At 46.4% G+C, this 24,392-nt stretch overlaps 1 protein-coding gene across 1 annotated transcript; it reads right to left on the bottom strand.

The window, feature by feature from the left end:
- Positions 1 to 19,880: 19,880 nt before the first annotated feature.
- On the bottom strand, positions 19,881 to 23,785 carry LOC123051007 (desmethyl-deoxy-podophyllotoxin synthase). Its single transcript, XM_044473738.1, has 3 exons — positions 23,099 to 23,785; positions 21,021 to 21,279; positions 19,881 to 20,860 (listed from the first exon to the last, which is right to left on the bottom strand). The coding sequence occupies exons 1-3, from the start codon at positions 23,746 to 23,748 to the stop codon at positions 20,231 to 20,233; spliced, it is 1,539 nt and encodes a 512-aa protein (XP_044329673.1). The 5' UTR covers positions 23,749 to 23,785; the 3' UTR covers positions 19,881 to 20,230.
- Between the last annotated feature and the right edge of the window lie 607 nt (positions 23,786 to 24,392).

Consider the following 24,392-nt stretch of genomic DNA (forward strand, 5'->3'; position numbering starts at 1 on the left):
ATGAGAAGTTTCAAACGGGTAGGCTATCGTTCGAAGCCTGAAACAGAGTGAAAAGGGGTTCAGAGCAACGGGAATAAGTATTGTGTCCGATACCAGAATTGATCACTTGGGACGGTGGCCCGTGAATTACATACGAGGCCACGCGCGAGGAATAACTTTGGGAACAAGGGGTGTACAGGAGAGTCAGGTTTCGATCTTGTGGAACTGTGGGTTATGGGCCCACCATGTGGTTTTTCTTTATAGGAGCAGTGACATCTTGCACGGTCATGATAGCAAGGCATGTCAGAGAATACCCTGTCAGTTATGTCGGCAACACGTTGGTACCAAGGGCGAGGGACGAAGAGAACCATTTTCCTGCTCGTTAAAACGAGGCGGACCCTTAGGCAAAGTTCTCGTCCATCGGTGGTTACCGAAATGTCACCAACACTAGTAACAGGGTCTTACTGACAGAGTTGTACACCGAGGTGTTTACATAAGCAGGAGAATATTACTGCTTAGATCATATAGATCACCAGAAAGGTTAAACCAAACAATGGAAAGGAAAATATGATTATCGGATTAAACAGAAGAATGGAAAGGAAAATGTGTTTAAACACATATTTCAAGGGTATATCCTTCCCAAGGACAAGCAGAGCATGATATCCATGACATGATATAATGTAGAAAACTCTTTAGGTACGGGAGAGAATTTTCATGACATTACCCATACAACGGTGTTTGGATAATTGCGCAGGAAACATTTAGCATTGTGCTTCAAATGTTCCCGTTGAAAATCAGAGTACCATAGACATGCTTCGAGATAGCATTGACATGGTCAACAGGTGAAGATCAGACTTTGGAAACAAAAAGGATCCATCAGGAACAACTTATAGAATAAGTCTTACAATTTCCTCATGGAAGAATAGCTAACCTTGCTAAAAGGGAAAACTTATAACAATAGGTCCTCCCGCCAGGTGTGCTGGGTATCATCACCTTACCGGGTCATAATTAGGCCAATGTTATAACTCTTGGAAATATGTTCCAACCATCATATCTGACCGAGATTCAGATCTGATTGGTGTCAGGATAACTCAGACTCAGGATGCCTGAGAAGAAAGGTGCAACACAAATTGTCGAAACGACATCGGAGATTCTCGGGAGATGAACTATGGAAGCGAGTTCCGGACAAGGGTTCATCATTACATCAAGGAGAGGTGAGGAGGTGACTGATTGACTCAGCGACAATCCATTGAGATTTCCAAAAGATTCCATCACTATGTGAACAAGGAGATAACATTAGCTAGATCGAATGACTTAATGATGTATGCTCGAGGAAAACATACACAGTTAAACATTGGTTGAAATGTGCACCCGAAATATGGGCTAGGTAGCACAATCAATGTCCGAATGATGATTCATTAAGCCATAGGCGTAGAATGAAACTATAGACCAATAACTTCAAAGCAATAGGGTTGCTAGAAGTTTAGAATTTACACATCACAGACCATTGGTCGGTATTCCTTTTAGAAACAACACGGGGACCAAGAAAGAATGGTGATGGGGAGAAGTATCACTGTACCAAGATGTCATACGAGGTGGTGAAATTCTTACGACATACTTGACATAAAAGATGGTAATACTCCAAGGTAGAACATATCATAAGCTAGATAGCAAGGAAATCAAGGTACAACACAAAACACGAACAAGTTTGTGTTGAATGGAAGGCGATAAAATGGTCGATGATAAAACAAATCATCGAGGGCAAGGCTGGTATTTCTCATCCAGAATTCGATAGATATCTTGGAAGAGCTCAGAATGTTGATGATGTTCACGACACATTTGTAGCGAGAATTTATGAAGAGGTAATCGATCGGCGATGACATCAAGCCAAAGGAATGATGAAGCGAAAAGTTATTGGAACCAGGGGTACGACACAAACTCGAAATCAAGCTTGCTGTTCAAGGCGAAATGATATGACGAGGAAAATCGACGTAAGTTTAGCTCAGCGTCGAAGGTGGTGCTCCGGGAATAAAGACCAGGTAGCACAGTTAAAATCGGCACGATAATAACATAGCCGAGCAGGCTAGGGATGACGTGATCGAGTACGAACTCGTAAACAAAGGAGATTATTAAGAGTTGTTTAATCATGATGCGGACTCGATTCAGTTATCGATGTCCTTGAGTGTTTAATAACTCGGAGCCCGTGAAAAATTGGAATCCATGAGAATGTAATACTTGATGGAGAACTCATAAGAAGTTATGCAGTTCCGTGATAATCTCGAGATACCAGGGGGTAATACTCGACGACAAACCAAAGTAGAGGTTGGACTGGGGTATTGCTCTTACAGAAGACAAGTGCTTAAACTTGTACGAGAAATGGTATTTAAAGGAGAACATGGTCGGAACGACGTCCACGGATACCAGATGAACTTATTACAAGGGGACAATTATTTTAAGAGAAGCTTCCATGATAAGGTATACATCGTGTCCATGGGCATGAACACAAAGTTCAAGGTCGACTCCCACTTCTTCAATGCATAACCTTTCATTCACTTCTCGCGTTTGATGAAGTTGCAGTGTGGAAAATTTTTATCTGGCAAAATACCAGAAGAGTATGACTCATGAAAACTTTCGAGTTCACACGTATTATGAAAGGCATAGGTTCAACCCATCAAGGCATCTTAGGAACATATACCACAAACTTCGGAGTAAATATTACAAGCTCGAAAGAAGAGCATTGTTCAAAATCAGATGATACAATTTACCAAAGGCATTATATACCCATGGAAAGGCTCACAAGGTTATTCAATAGGAAGGACATTGTCGGATAAAATCCAACAAAGGAACCGATGGTCCACAAAGGATCTGATGTGAGCATCAGTACTCAACCAGAGGAAGAAGAATGCCAGGAGATCTGATTATAGAAACAACTGACTAACTCAAAGTTCAAATGCAAAAGAATTATGATTTCCAACTCAGGGGGGTCAGAAGCAACGCTCTGATCAAGGATGGATAAGTTGAGTAGGCTTAGGGGTACAATCGATGGCAATTTGATAGGTCGAGATCCAGCTCACGTTTAGAATGACGTCTGAGCCGGAAGAATGAATTCTAGGATATGATTGAGGATTGCGAGCATTCGCAACAAATTGAATCAACGGACTCAAAATGATAATGACAAGAGATGCCAATAAGATTACGAGACTTATGGGATTAACCATAATGCAAGCAAACAAGAATTTCGAGAGCAATAGGCTCCTGAGGATTTTCGGAAGATCGAATAGTATTTTGAAGACTATTGTGGAATACTTGAATCAACTGGGGATGACCGGATACTCGGTAAGTGCGAGAATTATCCGTAGGGGTATTCAGGTGACAAAGAACAGCAAGGCAGTAAGCTCAAAGGATTCTCGGAACAACAGAGAGAATTTCGGGGTATCTTGTAATAACAAGATCAACTGGGAAACATTGTATGAATGGCGAGTATACGTGGTTATCCATAGGAGTTTATCGATGAAAGAGAATTGCAAAAGCAATAAACACAAGTTCTCGGGTTATCAGCGGAGAGTATCTTCAGGGTCTTCACGTGCAGCAGACGATCATCAGTAATAAAGGGCTCTCCGGGTGAAAGTGATAACGAGATCCTAATGTTAGATTTAGTAAAATTCACTTAACCCGAATAGAAGAGAGATCAGAGTCCCAGAGTATAGACAAGGAGTAAAAGATCCTAATACCACCCAATGGCGACGTGGGCCCGTAAGAAACACAGCCATGTTAGTAAAAGTTTTGTAATGTCTAGACTCGACTTCGGCCAAGGAGTGTGGAAAGGGGGATTCCTACAGGCAGCTGGCTCTGATACCAACTTGTGACGCCCCCGATTTGACCGTACACTAATCATTCAAGCAAATGTGTACGACCAAGATCAGGGACTCACGGGAAGATATCACAACACAACTCTAAAACATAAATAAGTCATACAAGCATCATAATACAAGCCAGGGGCCTCGAGGGCTCGAATACAAGTGCTCGATCACAGAAGCGTCAGCGGAAGCAAAAATATCTGAGTACAGACATAAGTTAAACAAGTTTGCCTTAAGAAGGTTAGCACAAACTGGGATACAGATCGAACGAGGCGCAGGCCTCCTGCCTGGGATCCTCCTAACTACTCCTGGTCGTCGTCAGCGGCCTGCACGTAGTAGTAGGCACCTCCAGTGTCGTAGGTGTCGTCGTCGACGGTGGCTCTAGCTCCTGAACTCCAGCATCTGGTTGCGACAATCAGGTATAGAAAGGGGGAAAAGAGGGAGAAAAGCAACCGTGAGTACTCATCCAAAGTACTCGCAAGCAAGGAGCTACACTACATATGCATGGGTATATGTGTAAAGGGGCATATCAATGGACTGAACTGCAGAATGCCAGAATAAGAGGGGGATAGCTAGTCCTATCGAAGACTACGCTTCTGGCCATCTCCATCTTGCAGCATGTAGGAGAGAGTAGATTGAAGTCCTCCAAGTAGCATCGCATAGCATAATCCTACCCGGCGATCCCCTCCTCGTCGCCCTGTTAGAGAGCGATCACCGGGTTATATCTGGCACTTGGAAGGGTGTATTTTATTCAGTATCCAGTTCTAGTTGTCATAAGGTCAAGGTACAACTCCGGGTCGTCCTTTTACCGAGGGACACGGCTATTCGAATAGATAAACTTCCTTGCAGGGGTGCACCACATAACCCAACACGCTCGATCCCATTTGGCCGAACACACTTTTCTGGGTCATGCCGGGCTCGTAAGATCAACGCGTCGCAGCCCCACCTAAGCACAACAGAGCGGTCAGCACGCCGGTCTAAGCCTATGCGCGCAGGGGTCTGGGCCCATCGCCCTATGCACACCTGCACGTTGTGTACGCGGCCGGAAGCAGACCTAGCCTAGTGGCGTTCCAGTCCAATCCGGCGCGCGCCACTCAGTCGCTGACGTCAAGAAGGCTTCGGCTGATACCACGACGCCGGGATACCCATAACTACTCCTGCGTAGATGGTTAGTGCGTATAGACCAAATGGCCAGACTCAGATCAAATACCAAGATCTCGTTAAGCGTGTTAAGTATCCGCGAATGCCGTCCAGGGCCAGGCCCACCTCTCACCTGGGTGGTCTCAACCTGCCCTGTCGCTCCGCCACAAAGATCCACTTGCGGGTACTCCTACGAGCCGACCCGACTTTAATCATCACATGTGTCATGTATGTAGTATATAAGTATATACCTGTGATCACCGCCCAGGTGATCACGGCCCGATAGTATAGCACAGCAGACGGACAAGAATGTAGGGCCACTGATGCAAATCTAGCATCCTATACTAAGCATGTAGGATTGCAGGTAAAGGTAACAACAGTGGTAGCAAGGATAGGCTATGCATCAGGATAGGATATCGGAAAACAGTAACATGCTACACTACGCTAATGCAAGCAGTATAGAGAAGAATAGGCGATATCTGGTGATCAAGGGGGGGGCTTGCCTGGTTGCTCTGGCAAGTAGGAGGGGTCGTCAACTCCGTAGTCGAACTGGACAGCAGCAGTGTCGGTCTCGTAGTCTACCGGAGAGAAGAGGGGGGAAGAAACAGTAAATACAATGCAAACATAAGCATGACGATGCGTGACGTGACAATGAGCGGTGCTAGGTGTGCCCTAACGCGACAGTAGGTGGTACCGGCGAAGGGGGGGGAACATCCGGGAGGTATTCCCGATGTTTCGCATTTTCGGACAGACGGACCGGAGGGGGAAAGTTGCTAGTTCGATAGGTTAGGGAGGTGTGGTGGACGAACGGACTGCGTATTCGGATTCGTCTCGTCGTTCTGAGCAACTTTCATATAGAAAACATTTTCATCCGAGTTACGGTTTAAAAGATATGAATTTTCAAAGTTTTATTTGAATTTCTGGAATTATTTGAATTTAGCAAAAATGAATTATGACGTCAGCATGAGGTAATGCTGACGTCAGCAGGTCAACAGGTCGGCTGACCGGTCAAACCAGACAGGTGGGTCCAGTGGGACCCACATGTCAGCCTCTGTTAGTCTAACAGTAATTTAAACTAAACTAACAGTCTAATTAGAGGGGTGGGCCCCATATGTCAGTGAGTGATTAGTTAATCTAATTATTTTTATTTATAAAACAATTGTTAGACTAATTAACAGAAGGGGGGCCCGCATGTCAGTGGCTGGGGGCCGCCCAGTCAGCTCGTTGACTGCGGTCAACAAGTCAATGGGGGACCTGGGTCCACCAGTCAGTGGCCCAGGCGGTGCCACGTGGGTGCCACGTCGGTGACGTCGCCGGAATCACGCCGGCGACCATTCCAGCGGCGGAAGTTCGCCGGAGTTGCTCGGATCTCCAGCACAGGGCACCATTCCGCGCGTTTTCGGTGGCGTTCGAACGAGTAGATCGTCCCGCGTCGATCTAGAGTGATCCCAGGAGCGGGGGTGGCCGGAGTGGAGCTCAACGACGACCGCGGGCGGCGCCGGACTACGGGCATCTCCGAAAACCACGCTACGGGGTGCGTTCTAGCTAACAAACGACGCTAGCGGGCTCTACGGACCTCCGGCAACTCGACGGAGGCCACCGCTTGGCTCGGAGATGGACGGGGTGAGCGCAACGAGCTCGCGGACGAGGCCGCATGCGGCAATGGCGACGGCGGCACCGCGAGCCTTCTACGGTGTATGAGGAGGAACCAGAGGAAGGAGGAGGGGGTGGAGGCTTACGGCGCGGCACACGGAGGCCCTCGAGTGAACGGGAGCGCAGAGGGGAGGCGGGATGAATCGCGGCGGGCGGCGGCGACCGAGGTTGGGGAAAAGCTTGACCCGGCCGCTGTAGGGCACCCCAGCTCGTCCTGAAGCGCGGGGTCGACGAGGACGACGTAGAGGGAGCTCGGGGACATCGGCGGCTCGACGAACGGTGGTCGGGGCCACGCCTACGAGGCTTCGGCGGCGATCTCGCTCGGGCGAGGGGAGGACCAGAGAGAGAGAGAGCGGCCGAGATGCAGAGGGGAGTTGGTGGAGGTAGGTGGGGAGGAGGCCGAGGCGTCGAGGGGAGGGGTCAGTGGAGGCGGGGGCGCTGGCGATCTTATCCCCTCCTCGACGCCGGCGAGGGGGGTCCGGCGGGGACGCGCGCCTGTTCCGACCCTGGTCGGGGGAACAGGGAAGGGGAGAGAGCGACCGGGGGGGGGGGGAACGGGCCGGTTCGGCGGATGGGCCAGGTGGGCCGGCCTGGCTGCGAGCTGGGCCGTCTGGTCCAGGGGGTCATTTTCTTTTCTTTTTGTTTTACTTTGTCTTATTTTTTCCTTTTCTGTTTTGGCTAATTGTCTGGGCACCAAGTGAGTTTTGTAAAATATGATAGCTGGCCCACAAATCACAGCACAATATACCTTACCACCAAAAACTAGTTTGGGGTAAATATCATTTCATATTTATTTTGTATTAATAAAAAGGTTATTAATTAATGTTTTCAGCCACTGTTTGAGGATGTTTAAGTCACCTATCAAATTTCAATAATGTTCTTTACTATTTTATCATAGCCTCTGATTTATCTACTATTTATTGAACATTTTAGTTTTAGTATTTGAAAACTTTTATTGTTTGCTTGATTTTGAACTTTGAATTTTGATCCGGTTTTGAACTAACGCAAGATTATCAACACTAACAGAGGTGACGTGTCATCACTAGCGTAGGTTTACTGTAGTATAATTATCCGGGCGTCACATCTGGCACCGTCGGACAAACGCATTTAATGCGCTACCGACGTGCCCCTCTTGCTTTATCAGGGACGACAAGGAAGCACGTCCCAGCTGTCGCCGCCTCGCCTAGTTCGACACGCGCTGATACGTCTCCGTCGTATCTACTTTTCCAAACACTTTTGCCCTTGTTTTGGACTCTAACTTGCATGATTTGAATGGAACTAACCCGGACTGACGCTGTTTTCAGCAGACTTTCCATGGTGTTATTTATGTGGAGAAACAAAAGTTCTCGGAATGACCTGAAACTCCACGAAACATCTTTTTGGAAAATATAAAAAATACTGGAAGAAATATCCACGTCAGGGGGCCCACACCCTATCCACTAGGGTGGGAGCGCGCCTACCCCCCTGGGCGCGCCCCCTTGCCTCATGGGCCCCCTGACGCTCCACCGACCTCAACTCCAACTCCATAAATTCACTTTCGGGGAGAAAAAAATAAAGGAGAAGGATTCATCGCGTTTTACGATACGGAGCCGCTGCCAAGCCCTAAAACCTTTCAGGAGGGCTGATCTGGAGTCCGTTAGGGGCTCCGGAGAGGGGAATCCATCGCCGTCGTCATCATCAACCATCCGCCATCACCAATTTCATGATGCTCACTGCCGTGCGTGAGTAATTCCATCGTAGGCTTGCTGGACGGTGATGGGTTGGATGAGATCTATCATGTAATCGAGTTAGTTTTGTTAGGGTTTGATCCCTAGTATCCACTATATTCTGAGATTATGTTGCTATGACTTTGCTATGCTTAATGCTTGTCACTAGGGCCCGAGTGCCATGATTTCAGATCTGAACCTATTATGTTTTCATGAATATATCTGAGTTCTTGATCCTATCTTGCAAGTCTATAGTCACCTACTATGTGTTATGATCCGGCAACCCCGAAGTGACAATAATCGGGACCACTCCCGGTGATGACCATAGTTTGAGGAGTTCATGTATTCACTATGTGCAAATGCTTTGTTCCGGTACTCTATTAAAAGGAGGCCTTAATATCCCTTAGTTTCCATTAGGACCCCGCTGCCACGGGAGGGTAGGACAAAAGATGTCATGCAAGTTCTTTTCCATAAGCACATATGACTATATTCGGAATACATGCCTACATTACATTGATGAATTGGAGCTAGTTCTGTGTCACCCTATGTTATGACTGTTACATGATGAACCGCATCCGGCATAATTCTCCATCACCGATCCAATGCCTACGAGCTTTTCACATATTGTTCCTCGCTTATTTACTTTTCCGTTGCTACTGTTACAATCACTACAAAACACCAGAAATATTACTTTTGTTACCGTTACCACTACTATCATACTACTTTGCTACTAAACACTTTGCTGCAGATACTAAGTTATCCAGGTGTGGTTGAATTGACAACTCAACTGCTAATACTTGAGAATATTCTTTGGCTCCCCTTGTGTCGAATTAATATATTTGGGTTGAATACTCTACCCTCGAAAACTGTTGCGATCCCCTATACTTGTGGGTTATCAAGACTATTTTCTGGCGCCGTTGCCGGGGAGCATAGCTCTATTCTTTGAGTCACTTGGGATTTATATCTGCTGGTCACTATGAAGAACTTGAAAGACGCTAAGACAACAATTTATCCCTCAACTACGAGGGGAGGTAAGGAACTGCCATCTAGCTCTGCACTTGATTCACCTTCTGTTTTGAGTAAGCTTGCGACACCTAAACCTGCTTCTGCTATTCATTCTGATATGTCGCATGTTATTGATGATGCCACTTCTGCTATGCATGATACTTATGATGAAACTACTTCTATGCTTGATATTACTGTGCCACTTGGTGAATTTCTTCATGAACAACTTGCTAGGGTTAGAGAGAATGAAATTATTGATAATATTGATGAAAGTGATGATGGAGACTCTTCCCCTAATAAATATGAATTGCCGGTTGTGCCTGAGGGCTATGTTATGGATGAAGTAGTTGCTAAAGAAATTTTTGCTTGCAAAGATAGATATGATGTTAAGAAATTATTAGCTAAATGGAAGCAGCAATCTCTTAATGCTAGAATGAAACCTGATCCTGCTTTTGCTACTTCACCTATCTGTGCTACTGATAAGGATTATGAATTCTCTGTAGATCCTGATATAATTACTCTGGTTGAATCTGATCATTTCCATGGCTATGAATCTGAAACTGTTGTGGCACATCTTACTAAATTAAACGATATAGCCACCCTGTTCACTTATGATGAGAGAACCCGCTACTTTTATATCCTTAAAATATTTCCGTTCTCTTGATCCTGGTTGTGTGCGTAGTCCCCAGGATATGATTTATTACTTCTCTACTGAATATTTCCCCGCTCATAAGAAACAAGCTGCTTTAAGGGAAATATATAATTTTGTGCAAATTGAAGAAAAGAGTCTCCCACAAGCTTGGGGGAAGCTTCTCCGATTACTTAATTCTTTGCCTGATCATCCTCTTAAGAAAAATGAAATACTTGATATCTTTTATAATGGACTAACTGATGCTTCCAGAGATTACCAGGATAGTTGTGCTGGTTCTGTTTTCAGGGAAAGAACGCTGGATGAAGCTGAAATTCTATTGAATAATATGTTGACAAATGAAAATAATTGGACACTTCCTGAGCCAATTCCTGAGCCTATTCCTAAACCAACTCCAAAGCATAGAGGTGTTCTATTTCTCAGTCCCGAAGATATGCAAGAGGCAAAGAAATCTATGAAATAAAAGGGTATTAAAGCTGAAGATGTTAAGAATTTACCTCCTATTGAAGAAATACATGGTCTTAATTTACCGCCTGTTGAAGAAACATATGATCTTAATCCATCACCTATTGAAGAAACACATGGTCTTGATAACCCGACACAGGTAGTAAAGGTAAATTCTCTCTATAGATTTGATCAAGGTGATATTCCTCATTATAAGTCTGCTAGACAATGCTTAGAAGAGTTTGATAATTTTATTGTCAAACAAGAAAACTTCAATGCTTATTTTGGTAGACAATTGAAATACAATTCTGATACGCTTGAACACTTGGGTGATTATATGTCTAGAGTTAAAGGTGAACTTAAACTCATTTGTAAACATGCTTCTATGGTTACCACTCAAGTAGAACAAGTACTTAAAGCTCAAAATGATTTGCTCAATGAATTGAATAGTAAGAATAATGATTATGCTGTTAGAGTGGCTACTAGAACTGGTAAGATGACTCAGGAACCTTTGTATCCTGAAGGCCACCCTAGGAGAATCGAACAAGATTCTCAGAGAAATAATTTAGATGCACCTAGTCCTTCTAAAAAGAAGAAAAAGAAAAATGATAGGACATTGCATGCTTCTAGTGAACCTGTTGCTGAAACACCTGAGAATACAAATGATATTTCTATTTCTGATGCTGAAACACAATCTGGTAATGAACATGAACCTAGTGAAAATGTTCATGATGATGCTCAACCTAGTAATGATAATGATGTAGAAATTGAACTTGCTGTTGATCTTGATAACCCACAATCAAAGAATCAACGTTATGATAAGAGAGACTTTGTTGCTAGGAAACATGGTAAAGAAAGAGAACCATGGGTTCAGAAACCCATGCCTTTTCCTCCCAAACCATCCAAGAAAAAGGATGATGAGGATTTTGAGCGCTTTGCTGAAATGATTAGACCTATCTTTTTGCGTATGCGTTTGACTGATATGCTCAAAATGAATCCTTATGCTAAGTATATGAAAGATATTGTTACTAATAAAAGAAAGATACCGGAAGCTGAAATTTCCACCATGCTTGCTAATTATACTTTTAAGGGTGGAATACCAAAGAAACTTGGAGATCCAGGAGAACCCACTATACCATGCTCCATTAAAAGAAACTATGTTAAAACTGCTTTATGTGATCTTGGAGCCTGTGTTAGTGTTACGCCTCTCTCTTTATATCGTAGACTTGACTTGAATAAGTTGACACCTACTGAAATATCTTTGCAAATGGTTGATAAATCAACTGCTATACTTGTCGGTATTTGTGAGGACGTGCCTGTTGTGGTTGCAAACGTTACTATTTTAACGGACTTTGTTATTCTTGATATTCCCGAGGACGATAGTATGTCTATTATTCTTGGAAGACCTTTTTTGAATACTGCAGGGGCTGTTATTGATTGCAACAAAGGCAATGTCACTTTTCATGTTAATGGTAACGAGCATACAGTACACTTCCTGAGGAAACAACCTCAAGTACACAGTATCAATTCTATTGGAAAAATTCCATCGATTAATTTTGGAGGTTTTGAATTTCCTCAACCTACTGTCAAGAAGAAATATGATATTCTTATTATTGGGGATGTGCATATCCCCGTTGAGGTAACATAGTGTTATTCGAAATTTCTCCGGTTCCATGTTATTCGGAATGAGTTTGTTAACAAGACTTGATCAACCTTGTTACTGGATTCCTTTTGATGAGCATGAGATGGATGAAACTAGAAGGCACAACCTTCTGTAACCTCTCTCTACTTTCTGTTATTTAGTTGAAATAAAGCAAAAATAGTATTTTTTCTGTCTATTTTCTGAATTATCCGTGCAATATAAAAATACCTCAAAAATAAAAGTTCTCCAAATGCCCGAAAATTAAATATGATTTTTTCTGGAATATTTGAGAATATATGGCACTGAGAACACATCAGGGGGAGCAAACACCTGGCCACGAGGGTCCAGGGCGCGCCCACCCCTACAGGGTGCGCCCCCTGCCTCGTGGGCCCACGGTGGCTCCCCTCCACTTATTCCTGCACCCACACACTTCTTCTTCCTCCCAAAAAAATCACCATCCAGCTCAAGCACGAGTTCTAGCTCATTTTGCTGCGATTTTTGATCTCCTTTCTCAAAGCACCTCTCACAAAACTGCTTGGGGAGATTGTTCCTTGGTATGTGACTCCCCCATTGGTCCAATTAGTTTTTGTTCTAGTGCTTTATTCATTGCAAATTTGTGCTGCCTAGGTGACCATGTTCTTGAGCTTGCATGTCAAATTTATATGGTTCCAAGTAGTTCTAGTGCTTGATAAAGGCTCTAGGCACTTGTAGGAGTAGTTGCTATCAATTTTGTTGATTTTGGTTTACTTTTATTTGAAGTTACTAAAAATTTCAGAAATTTTTCAGAGGAGGAAATATGCTTAGGAAAATGTTCCAAGGTGGTTCTTCAAGGAAGCAAGGACCCAGGCTTGCAATGCGTGATGCTGACGATGAGCCACCAAGGGACGCTCCAGTGCGGCCCTGTGAATGGCCTTCAGAAAATTTTATGGATCGAGTGGGAATCAAGGAAGAATTTAACGCATATTTGCGTAACGCTGATCTTGTGAGCTTTGAGGCAGAAAAATGCCACCAGTACCACTATCTCACTAGTTCCTTTGTGAAGAGGTTTGAATTTTCATCTTCACGTAACTCTCCAACTGTCCTGTTTGATCTTTATGAAAAATCTTATACTATGGACTTATAGGATTTTACCACCGCTTGCAAACTTCCATAATGGGGTAGTGCTAGTGAACCTCGCAAATCTGAATTTAGAGAATTTCTTTCTAGTATAACGGTGGGGGAATCTAGAGACATAACACAGGCTACCATAGGGAGCATTCATTTTCCTGCTATACATTATTTTGCTCTCTTCATTGGTAGGTGCATAAATGGTAAAGATGAAGCATGTCACATGTGTGTCCCTGACCTCAGTATTCTTAGGAGTGCTGTGTTAGGAGACAAATCTTATACTTGGGAGCCATTGTTGCACGTAGGTTGCATCATAATAGATTTCATGGAGATTTCTTTGGCGAAATTTATGCAACCCGCTTAGCTGATTTTCTTGGTGTAACCATACGTAATGATGATATTGAATTGCCTCCTACTTATTTAGACTTTAATGCTATGGTTCACCACCAGTTTGTCGAGACGAATCAATCACCTCTCCAGTATCGCTTAATCTTTGACAGACGTCGTGCTGTCCGTATTACTCTCCCTGCTCCTGCCTTCTTTGATTATCAGGCAAAAGGAAGAGAGGAGGCAGATAAGTACGAGAGGAGGGCGGAGGCAGTTCGCCGCCACGCTGCAGCTCAGGATGCAATAGCCGCAGCATCTCAGTACGACCCCAACTACAACTATGGATATCCGCCAGGCTATCCGTGGCAATAAACCAACTTAGGCCAAAAGCCTAAGCTTGGGGGAGTACGTATTTCCCACCGACATTACATTTATGTTTACACACTCATTGCTAGATGTCGGTGCTCATACTTTTTCACTGTAATAGCCATGCTAGTTTATTTTCTTTTTCTTGCTTTCTTCTTGTGTGTTTGATAAACCTTAAGAAAAACCAAAAAAATTAGTTGTAGCTTTTAGTTAGTTTACCTTTCTTGCTGTAGTAGTAATAATTAAAAAGAAAACCCAAAAAGATTTCATGTTCTTCTTTTTGCTTGTTGGGAGCTTTCCCGTGTAAATACTTTTATTTCTTTTCTTTTCTTTGGGGGTCGATAGGAGAAGATCATGATTAAATTGTTGAAGTGGCTCTTATATGCATTATTGTTGATTTAACCAAGAGCCCATATTGCCTTGTCTTCTCTTGTTTATTGAATGCTCGCAGATTCCAGCTTAGTCCAATGCACGTGCACTCTTATTATTATTCACTTCGTTCGGTCGTGCAAGTGAAAGGCAATTATGACGATATATGATGGACCGACTGAGATGAGAAAAGCTGGTATGAACTCGACCTCTCTTGTTTTTGTAAATATGATTAGTTCATCATTCCTGATTCAGCCTATTATGAATAAACATGTTTGCAATGACAATTAGAGATTATAGTTGCTCATGCCATGCTTGATTAGCTATGAGTTATAATGGTTTACCTTGCGTGCCAACATGCTATTAAAATGGTTGTGATGTGGTATAGTGGGGTGGTATCCTCCTTTGAATGATTTAAGTGACTCGACTTGGCACATGTTCACACATGTAGTTGAAACAAATCAACATAGCCTTCATGATATTTATGTTCATGGTGGATTATATCCTACTCATGCTTGCACTCAATGTTTGTTAATTTTAATGCATGTTCATGACTGTTGTCGCTCTCTAGTTGGTCGCTTCCCAGTCTTTTGCTAGCCTTCACTTGTACTAAGAGGGAATACTTCTTGTGCATCCAATTCCTTAAACACCAAAGTTATTCCATATGAGTCCACTATACCTTCCTATACGCGGTATCTACCTGCGGTTCCAAGTAAATTTGTATGTGCCAAACTCTAAACCTTCAAATGAAATTCTGTTTTGTATGCTCGAATAGCTCATGTATCAACTAGGGTTGTCCGTATCTTCCATGCTAGGTGGGTTATTCTCAAGAGGAGTGGACTCCGCTCCTCACTCACGGGAAAATGGCTGGTCACCGGGATGCCCAGTCCCATGCTTTATGCAAATCGAATAAAAATAATTGCAAACAAAACTCCCCCTGGGACTGTTGCTAGTTGGAGGCACTCGTTGTTTCGAGCAAGCCATGGATTGATGCTTGTTGGTGGAGGGGGAGTATAAACTTTAGCATTCTGTTTGGGAACCGCCTATAATGTGTGTAGCGTGGAAGATATCGCCATCTCTTGGTTGTTATGTTGACAATGAAAGTATGCCGCTCAAAATATTATTTATCTCTATTTCAAAAGCGAGCTCTGGCACCTCTACAAATCCCTGCTTCCCTCTGCGAAGGGCCTATCGATTTACTTTTAAGTTGAGTCATCACCCTCTTATTAAAAAGCACTAGCTGGAGAGCGTAGCTGTCATTTGCATCCATTACTATTAATTTATATTGGGTATGACTATGATTGGATCTCTTTTACCATGGATTACAATGTCTAGTCAGTCCTTGATCTTTAAAGGTGCTCTGCATTTATGTTTTGCGGTCTCAGAAAGGGCTAGCGAGATACCATCCTGTTATATCACAATATGATTGTTTTGAGAAAGTGTTGTCATCCGAGATTTATTATTATTGCTCGCTAGTTGATTATGCCATTGATATGAGTAAACATGAGACCTAAGAGTTATTGTGAATGTGGTTAGTCATAATATTTGCTGAAAACTTGAATGCTTGCTTTACATATTTACAACAACAAGAGCAAACCGAGTTTGTAAAAGTTTTTCTTTATCACTTTCAATTTATCAATTGAATTGCTTGAGGACAAGCAAAGGTTTAAGCTTGCGGGAGTTGATACGTCTCCGTCGTATCTACTTTTCCAAATACTTTTGCCCTTGTTTTGGACTCTAACTTGCATGATTTGAATGGAACTAACCCGGACTGACGCTGTTTTCAGCAGACTTTCCATGGTGTTATTTGTGTGCAGAAACAAAAGTTCTCGGAATGACCTGAAACTCCACGGAACATCTTTTTGGAAAATATTAAAAATACTGGAAGAAAAATCCACGTCAGGGGGCCCACACCCTGTCCACGAGGCTGGGGGGCGCGCCTGCCCCCCTGGGCGCGCCCCTGCCTCGTGGGCCCCCTGACGCTCCACCGACCTCAACTCCAACTCCAGATATTCACTTTCGGGGAGAAAAAATAAAGGAGAAGGATTCATCGCGTTTTATGATACGGAGCCGCCGCCAAGCCCTAAAACCTCTCGGGAGGGCTGATCTGGAGTCCGTTTGGGGCTCCGGAGAGGGGATTCCGTCACCGTCGTCATCATCAACCATCCTCCATCACCAATTTCATGATGCTCACTGCCGTGCGTGAGTAATTCCATCATAGGCTTGCTGGACGGTGATGGGTTGGATGAGATCTATCATGTAATCGAGTTAGTTTTGTAAGGGTTTGATCCCTAGTATCCACTATGTTATGAGATTGATGTTGCGATGACTTTGCTATGCTTAATGCTTGTCACTAGGGCCCGAGTGCCATGATTTCAGATCCGAACCTATTATGTTTTCATGAATATATGTGAGTTATTGATCCTATCTTGCAAGTCCATAGTCACCTACTATGTGTTATGATCCGGCAACCCCGAAGTGACAATAATCGGGACCACTCCCGGTGATGACCATAGTTTGAGGAGTTCATGTATTCACTATGTGCTAATGCTTTGTTCCGGTACTCTATTAAAAGGAGGCCTTAATATCCCTTAGTTTCCATTAGGACCCCGCTGCCACGGGAGGGTAGGACAAAAGATGTCATGCAAGTTCTTTTCCATAAGCACGTATGACTATATTCGGAATACATGCCTACATTACATTGATGAATTGGAGCTAGTTCCGTGTCACCCTATGTTATGAATGTTACATGATGAACCGCATCCGGCATAATTCTTCATCACCGATCCAATGCCTACGAGCTTTTCACATATTGTTCTTCGCTTATTTACGTTTCCGTTGCTACTGTTACAATCACTACAAAACACCAAAAATATTACTTTTGTTACCGTTACCACTACTATCATACTACTTTGCTACTAAACACTTTGCTGCATATACTAAGTTATCCAGGTGTGGTTGAATTGACAACTCAACTGCTAATACTTGAGAATATTCTTTGTCTCCCCTTGTGTCGAATCAATAAATTTGGGTTGAATACTCTACCCTCGAAAACTGTTGCGATCCCCTATACTTGTGGGTTATCACGTGCCTGAGCTGACGAGGCGTCGCGGTGCCACGTTGGCTGGCTGCTGGGCTGGCGCGGTGGTGGAGCCTTCACGAAGCTCTACATGCCACCACGCAGGTGCTTGCTGGGTTGGTGTAGAGGTCGCTCGTCGCCATGCAGGCGCCTGCTCAGCTGGTCGAGCTGGCTGCTGCATGGGGACGGCGGTGGCGTCTTGGCAGACGTGGGCCTGGCGGCGGCCCCGTTGGTGTCCTCGGCAAGGCCCTTGTCGGGGCCCCGGCAAGGGTCTTGCCGCGGCGTCGTGGTCGTCCCCTGCAAGGATCTTGCCGGGGGTCTTGTGGGTTTCCTCGGCTAGGATCCCGCCGAGGGTCGTCGCCTTCTGGTCCTCATCTGATCTCGTGTATTTATGCTCTTGACAAAGATCTGTATGCCACCACGGAGGTGGCTCCCGAGCCTTGGTTCCAATGTAGTTGTTGGTAGCGCTTGGAACTCTTAGGCTCAAGGGTGGCTCGCTCTGCTGGTGTTGGGCAAGCTGCCCCGGCAAGGCTCTTGTCGAGGCCGCGGAGGCCGCCCCGGCAAGGGCCTTGCCGGGGGAGTATACCTCGCCCCTTTGCTCTTTAGTGTTTCTGGGTCTTGGCGTTGCCTTGATCGTCTCATGCTCCGGTTTCCCTCCGGCTTCCCTCTTCTGCCCTGCTTGGTGTGGCCGTGGGCGCTGCTCCGACTGCCCGTGCACAAGTAAACGGGTCAAAAGGAGAGCCCCTACTTTTGTACACCGACACTCCACGAATGAGGAAGCTTAGTGATGATGCCTCCGGCAACAAACTTGTCCAGTAGCATACAATTGAAGAGCTCAAGTTCTCTAGCAAATGACAGTATCTCATGAGCTTGCTCAACCACAGAGCGCTCTTCAGTCATCCTGTAGTCATAGAATTGTTCCTTATGTACAGCTCAGTGCCGGCAGCTGAGACCCCAAACTTGGCCTCAAGTGCGTCCCACATATCTTTTCCATTATCAATTGATGCATAAGCATCAACTATGTTCTCACCAAGAACACTCAAGAGAGCAGCCCTAAACAGGGTATCCATTTTCTGAAAATCTTGTTCCTGTTGAGCATCATACTCTCCTTCAGGTTTGCCAAGGGTGGCGTCATAGAACCTCATTGTTCGAAACCATAAGACTGCTCTCACGCGCCACCTTTTATAGTGGATACCCTCAAACATAGGAGGTCTCATGCAAGCAGCAAAACCACTGGTGTAAATTGCCTATAATATGGTTTTTGGAATGTTGGAAATATGAGCAATTTACCATATGATTTTATTAACAGAAATACTAGATAAAACATGACTATTATAGCAAAGAAAACAAGTAATGTAATCTGACAGTGAGAAGGTAAATAGCATCTGCAAATACGAACTGTAACCGAACATATCTAGAGCAAACAGTTGCATATATGAAGTAGAATCTAACATATCTAGGGCGGACACTAGAACAAGGAACTGTGGCAGGATCTCTAACAGAAAGAGCAAAAACACGTACGGTACAGCAGCAACAGAAACACTGGACTTGGGGTCGACATCCTCGCCAGCCATGTCGTCGAAGAGGTTGTCGACGTCGGGAAAGAAGTCGTCGTTGGGGAAGTGGTTGTCAGTTTCCGGAGTGTCCGTGATGAACCGGTCAGTAGTCACGCAGAGCGCTCCCAAAAAATCTTATCACCCTTCTCACGTCCAGGACCCAAAGAGGTGTGGTTTCGGTAGCCTACTGTCCCGACCTGCGGTGCACACCGCAAGCCGGGATGGGAAAGATTGTGGCAGTAGCTTAGTGCTCAGGAAGTCGCTGCGAGAGGAACAGAGTCTTCTGGTGTGTCTCTCTGGAGAGGAGCGACCTCCCTTTTATAGGCACGGGAGAAGAAGGCGAGAGGCTGCGCCGGGAGCTGAAGGGAACGAGTGAGACGGAACGAACAGACAGTAGCCGAAGGGTGCAGCGTTCGTATTCAGTATCCACTACAACAAAAAGGCTCGGCTCATTCCCGCGTCGTGACAAGGCGGGCGGCGGAGGTGGAGTGCGCGTGAATGTCCCTCTTGTTCTGATGCTCATACATGTGGAGAAACATCCTCCCTTATAAGAAGGTCCAACTCCCACTAAACTAGCAATGTAGGACTAAACTTTAGTTCCACCTCTTGCCTTGCACGAATGAGTTGTGTGGTCCTCTAGGATTTATTAGGAATTTCTGAAACTGCTATTGGGCTTGGCCCAAAATAGACAAAATTCCAGCAACGACGTGGTGAGTACCCTCTAATTCAGGACACCGTCAGTGTGCTCAGAAGCCTAATTGGGAAGGTTTGGTTCCTAGATTTCTGAATTGTTGTATAGATGGGTAATACCCTATATTGAGTACTGATTGGGTAAGAATAGATTTGTGTGGACGCAAGTTCTGTTTTTCTTTCTAACAGGAGCGTATACATGTCTTTTTCTTGCTTCCTAATTCTACTGCGTTACAGAGATCGACCGAGTACATGGTGATTCCTGTTCCTTAATTCATCGTGTTCCCTATTCTGTTTTGTGAATCAGGTTGTAGCAAAGCATATAAATCCAAATTTCAGATATGTTAGCTCTGTATAATGTATGTACTCATATCGAGTAAAAGATAATACTTAGTAGATAAATGCGTTGGTACACAGCCATAAAACTGAAACCTTATATGCACACCAAAGATTATTGTATACCGGCCCATCTATAGTATTTTCCATGGATACTGGTCCGACTAAAATTCACTGTGATAAGTCACCTGATTTGGTGGACCACCGCAAGGTAGCCCACTTGTCAGCCAACCAAGTTAATAATCAGATGGCTTAAGACAGAGAATTTTGGTCCACCAATAAACTTGTTTGATGAGCTCGCTTCTTGGCTGCCATTTGTAGGACACTAGTGCAGCTGTGGACGGCGATTTGCTGCCTGCAGGCACAGGTTGGAGCTGCGACGCACAGTTAACCCAAATACCTCGCTCATTTCCAGCGACTCCGGGCTTGTCCCACCCGGAATCGCCCAGTCAAATTGGTACAGCAGATTGGCAAGCACGAGCTCAATCGTCGTCGTCGCCATCCGGGCTCCGGGGCACTGCCTACGGCCAAACCCAAACGGGATGAACTCCATCTGCGACCCCGGGCTGTACTCCACGTTCATGGCGTCGAACCTCTCGGGCCTGAACTCCGCCGCGTCCTGCCCCCAGTGCCTCGCGTCCCTCCCCACTGCGAACAAGTTTATCATCACAGGGATATCTTTGGGTATGTTGTAGCCCATCACCTGGCACCTTTCTCGGGCTGCCCTGCGTATCACCGCCGCGGGTGGGTGTAGCCTTAGTGTTTCCTTGATCACCCTTCGGAGGTAGTGGAGATTGCCGAGGTCTGCGCTCGTTATCATGGATTGCCCTGGTGCTAGACTGATCTGTCGAACTTCGAGTTTCGTCCTAGTCATCACCTCTGGGTTGCGGATTAATTCTGACATGGCCCATTCTAGCGTGGTAGCGGAGGTGTCGGTTGCAGCTGCAAATATATCCTGGAATCATGTCGCAAAAGCACAGATATATTAATATATTATATATTTTGTCATTGAGTATGAGCTTCACAAAGGTAGGGAGCACACTTAATAAGAGCACGTATTATATTTATACCCTGCAAAATAAAAATAGCATTTACTACTATGGAGAATCACTTACGAAGATGACTGCGCCGATGATCTCAGATGTTAAAGGGAAATTGAGGGTGTCTTCTTTCTGCAGCCTAAGGAGCACGTCTAGCAGGTCCTCGTCATCTCTCCTGCCGGCGCTGTCAGAGGCAGCTTCCTTCTCCTTCCGCTCAACTAGGATGTCTCCCAGGATTCTCTGGATCCGGGAGTGGCACGACCGGAGATGACTCGTGGCACCGCTCAGCAGCCGTACCAACAGAGATGATGGGAAAAGGTCCACTAGGTGGAACCTGTTGGAACCGCAGCCTCCTCTCTCACACACGGCTAAAGGTAGAAGAAGACACAAGACACAAGAAATTTCGGGCCGGCGCACAAACGCCGCCATGGACGCACGAACGCCCCAATCCTTTTCCTCTTTACAGTGGCTACATGGCTACCCTCGGCTCCACACCGGCGCAACTCGATCAATATACGGAGGAGGGTTTTTTATACCCGTGCACACACACCACACGGCTGGCACACCCGGCAACTAACTCACGCACTAAGCTAACCACTACATGCAGGATTCATATCCATGCATGACCACATGACCCGCCGGGCTAGCCCATGCATGACCACATGACCCGCCGGGCCAACCATCTAGCTAGCTTGCAACTAACTCCCTCCAGCCGCGCGCACGCCGCACCTGACTCCAACAGATCGCAACGGCTCCCCGCATGCAGCTCCTCCACTTCACGAACGCAACCACGGGCTCACGCTGGGGGACACACACGCTACGGACTCAATCTGGTCATCTTCATGCCAGTCGCCATGGCCGTGTGCATGGCTTATTGCCATCACTCACCCCCTAAGCCATGACATCGTCGTCGTCGGAGTTGTTGCACCTCCCGTCATCGATCTCGCCACGACCGTGACCCAGTCCGCGGACCCGACCTGGCGCAACGACGCCGGTCGCATCGTGCTCCGTCACGACTCCGGCGACACACGCCGAGCTCCTTCTCCGCCGGCGACACATGCCTGGCGTCCCTCGGCGCCCCGCATGTCTCGCGCGCACCCGACGCGCCCGACCGCAATAGTGCGTCCCGCATGTCCCGCGCGCATCCGACGCGCCCGACGAGCCCGACCACACCAGTGCGTCCCGCACGTCCCGCGCGCATCCGACGCGCTCGACGAGTCCGACTGCACCAAACGCTCACCGCGCGCCCGCGGTCCCGACACGTCCAGTGCGCACCCATAACACGCACCGGTCGCGCCCGGCTCGCCGCCACGGCTTATTGCCCTGCACCGCCGCGGCCTCCATGCCGCCATGTAGTGCCTCCACGCCATGCTGCGCCCCTGCGCCACCACGCAGCGCCTCGCCGGCCTCCGCGGTCGCCGCACGTACGACGTCACCGCCCGCCGCCTCCGCCACGCACCATGACAGCCACAACGCCGCCCACCTCCTTGGGCCCACACACGGCCCGGAGCTCCGTCGTGCAGCCACCGGCGAGCGCCGCCATCGCTGCCACGCCTCCGTCACGGCAAGCACGCCCAAGACACTAAGCTCATGATACCAATTGTTGGAACCGCAGCCTCCTCTCTCACACACGGCTAAAGGTAGAAGAAGACACAAGACACAAGAAATTTCGGGCCGGCGCACAAACGCCGCCATGGACGCACGAACGCCCCAATCCTTTTCCTCTTTACAGTGGCTACATGGCTACCCTCGGCTCCACACCGGCGCAACTCGATCAATATACGGAGGAGGGTTTTTTATACCCGTGCACACACACCACACGGCTGGCACACCCGGCAACTAACTCACGCACTAAGCTAACCACTACATGCAGGATTCATATCCATGCATGACCACATGACCCGCCGGGCTAGCCCATGCATGACCACATGACCCGCCGGGCCAACCATCTAGCTAGCTTGCAACTAACTCCCTCCAGCCGCGCGCACGCCGCACCTGACTCCAACAGATCGCAACGGCTCCCCGCATGCAGCTCCTCCACTTCACGAACGCAACCACGGGCTCACGCTGGGGGACACACACGCTACGGACTCAATCTGGTCATCTTCATGCCAGTCGCCATGGCCGTGTGCATGGCTTATTGCCATCAGAACCCTCCCACAAGCATCAACAAAGGGTGAAGCTCCCCGAGGTATGTTTCTTGCTGCGGGCACTTGCCACCAAACACCGCCCTCGTGATGATATTGTTCGTGAGTTCGACCATTGCCTTGCTGAGGTTAATGATGGCAGCCGGCGAGGCGGATGACGCGGCGACGATGGAACTGACGAGCTTCGCGATCTCATCCTGCATGATGGAGTCTATTCGCCGCACCTGCCTCGCGCTGAGCACCTCCACGATGCAGATCTTGCGCATCAGCCGCCAGTGATCGCCGTAGGGTGTGAAGATGATGCCTTTGCCGCCGCAGCTAACGATGTCACTCGTGGGGCGGCTCGGACGGCTCGCAAAGACAAGGTCGTTCGTCTTCAGTACTTCCATGGCAGCCTCGGGCGTAGACACCACAACGCTAGACACCTCGCCGACACGGAGGAGCATGAGCGGGCCGTAACGGCGCGATAGGCGGAGCAATGCGTGGTGTGGCAGTGTGCCGACGAAGTGATGGAGACTGCCGACCACGGGAAGATTCCATGGACCTGGAGGAAGCTTTGACCTATTGTCCTTAGCGCCCAAGAGCAGGTAGAGAACGAACGAGATGAGAATCGTGCCTACAGCGGCTAGACCGAAGCCGTAGGAGTGTTGATCCATTTACCAGTTGGTACCCTAAAATCAGTAGTTACTTTAGATTGTGTGCTAATTGGCAGTTGTTCTGAGTTCTTGGTCGAGCATGTATGGTCCTATATATACCCGCAATAATCCTAAGAAATGCAAACTAAAACGTACGGACTAACCTATATGTGTCCTAATCTTATTAATTAGTACCAGTAGAGTGTCGGTGCGTTACCATGGAACAATAAATAGATAAAGAAGACATACGTTATATAATTTTATTTGTGAATCAACCTGCGCTGTCTACATCTCACCAGGTTTCAAATCATACATTTGATACCGATGCTCGCATTTTCATGAAATTATTTCAGGCGTTTTGGCGTTGTCCGATTAGTGAGAGGAGATCCTGAAGTTGCATACTCTGAGATTGGGTGAGGGAGATATCATTGCTTGGCACCATGAGAAAAGTTGTTTTTTTTCGGTGAAGAGTGTGTATGGACTGGCACTGAATCTTAAGGAACCGAAAATTGATTCAGGGAATTCTAGTTGTGCCAGGAATGGGGAAAGGAGGCTCTGGAATATAATTTGGGATGCTAATGTCCTGCAGAAAATTAGAATTTTTGCATGGAGGGCTGCTTCTTATAGTTTGGCGGTTCAAGTTAAAAGGGTTAAACACCATCAAG

Source organism: Triticum aestivum, chromosome 2D (assembly GCF_018294505.1).
Source record: "Triticum aestivum cultivar Chinese Spring chromosome 2D, IWGSC CS RefSeq v2.1, whole genome shotgun sequence".
NCBI classification, from domain to species: domain Eukaryota; kingdom Viridiplantae; phylum Streptophyta; class Magnoliopsida; order Poales; family Poaceae; genus Triticum; species Triticum aestivum.

Coding starts and splice junctions, on each gene's coding strand:
- LOC123051007 (XM_044473738.1), bottom strand. CDS start 23,748: ATGGATCAACACTCCTACGGCTTCGGTCTAGCCGCTGTAGGCACGATT. Junction 21,280..23,098: donor TTGTTGATGCTTGTGGGAGG/GTTCTGATGGCA, acceptor CGGTTCCAACAG/GTTCCACCTAGTGGACCTTT. Junction 20,861..21,020: donor TCATCGGCGCAGTCATCTTC/GTAAGTGATTCT, acceptor ACATGATTCCAG/GATATATTTGCAGCTGCAAC.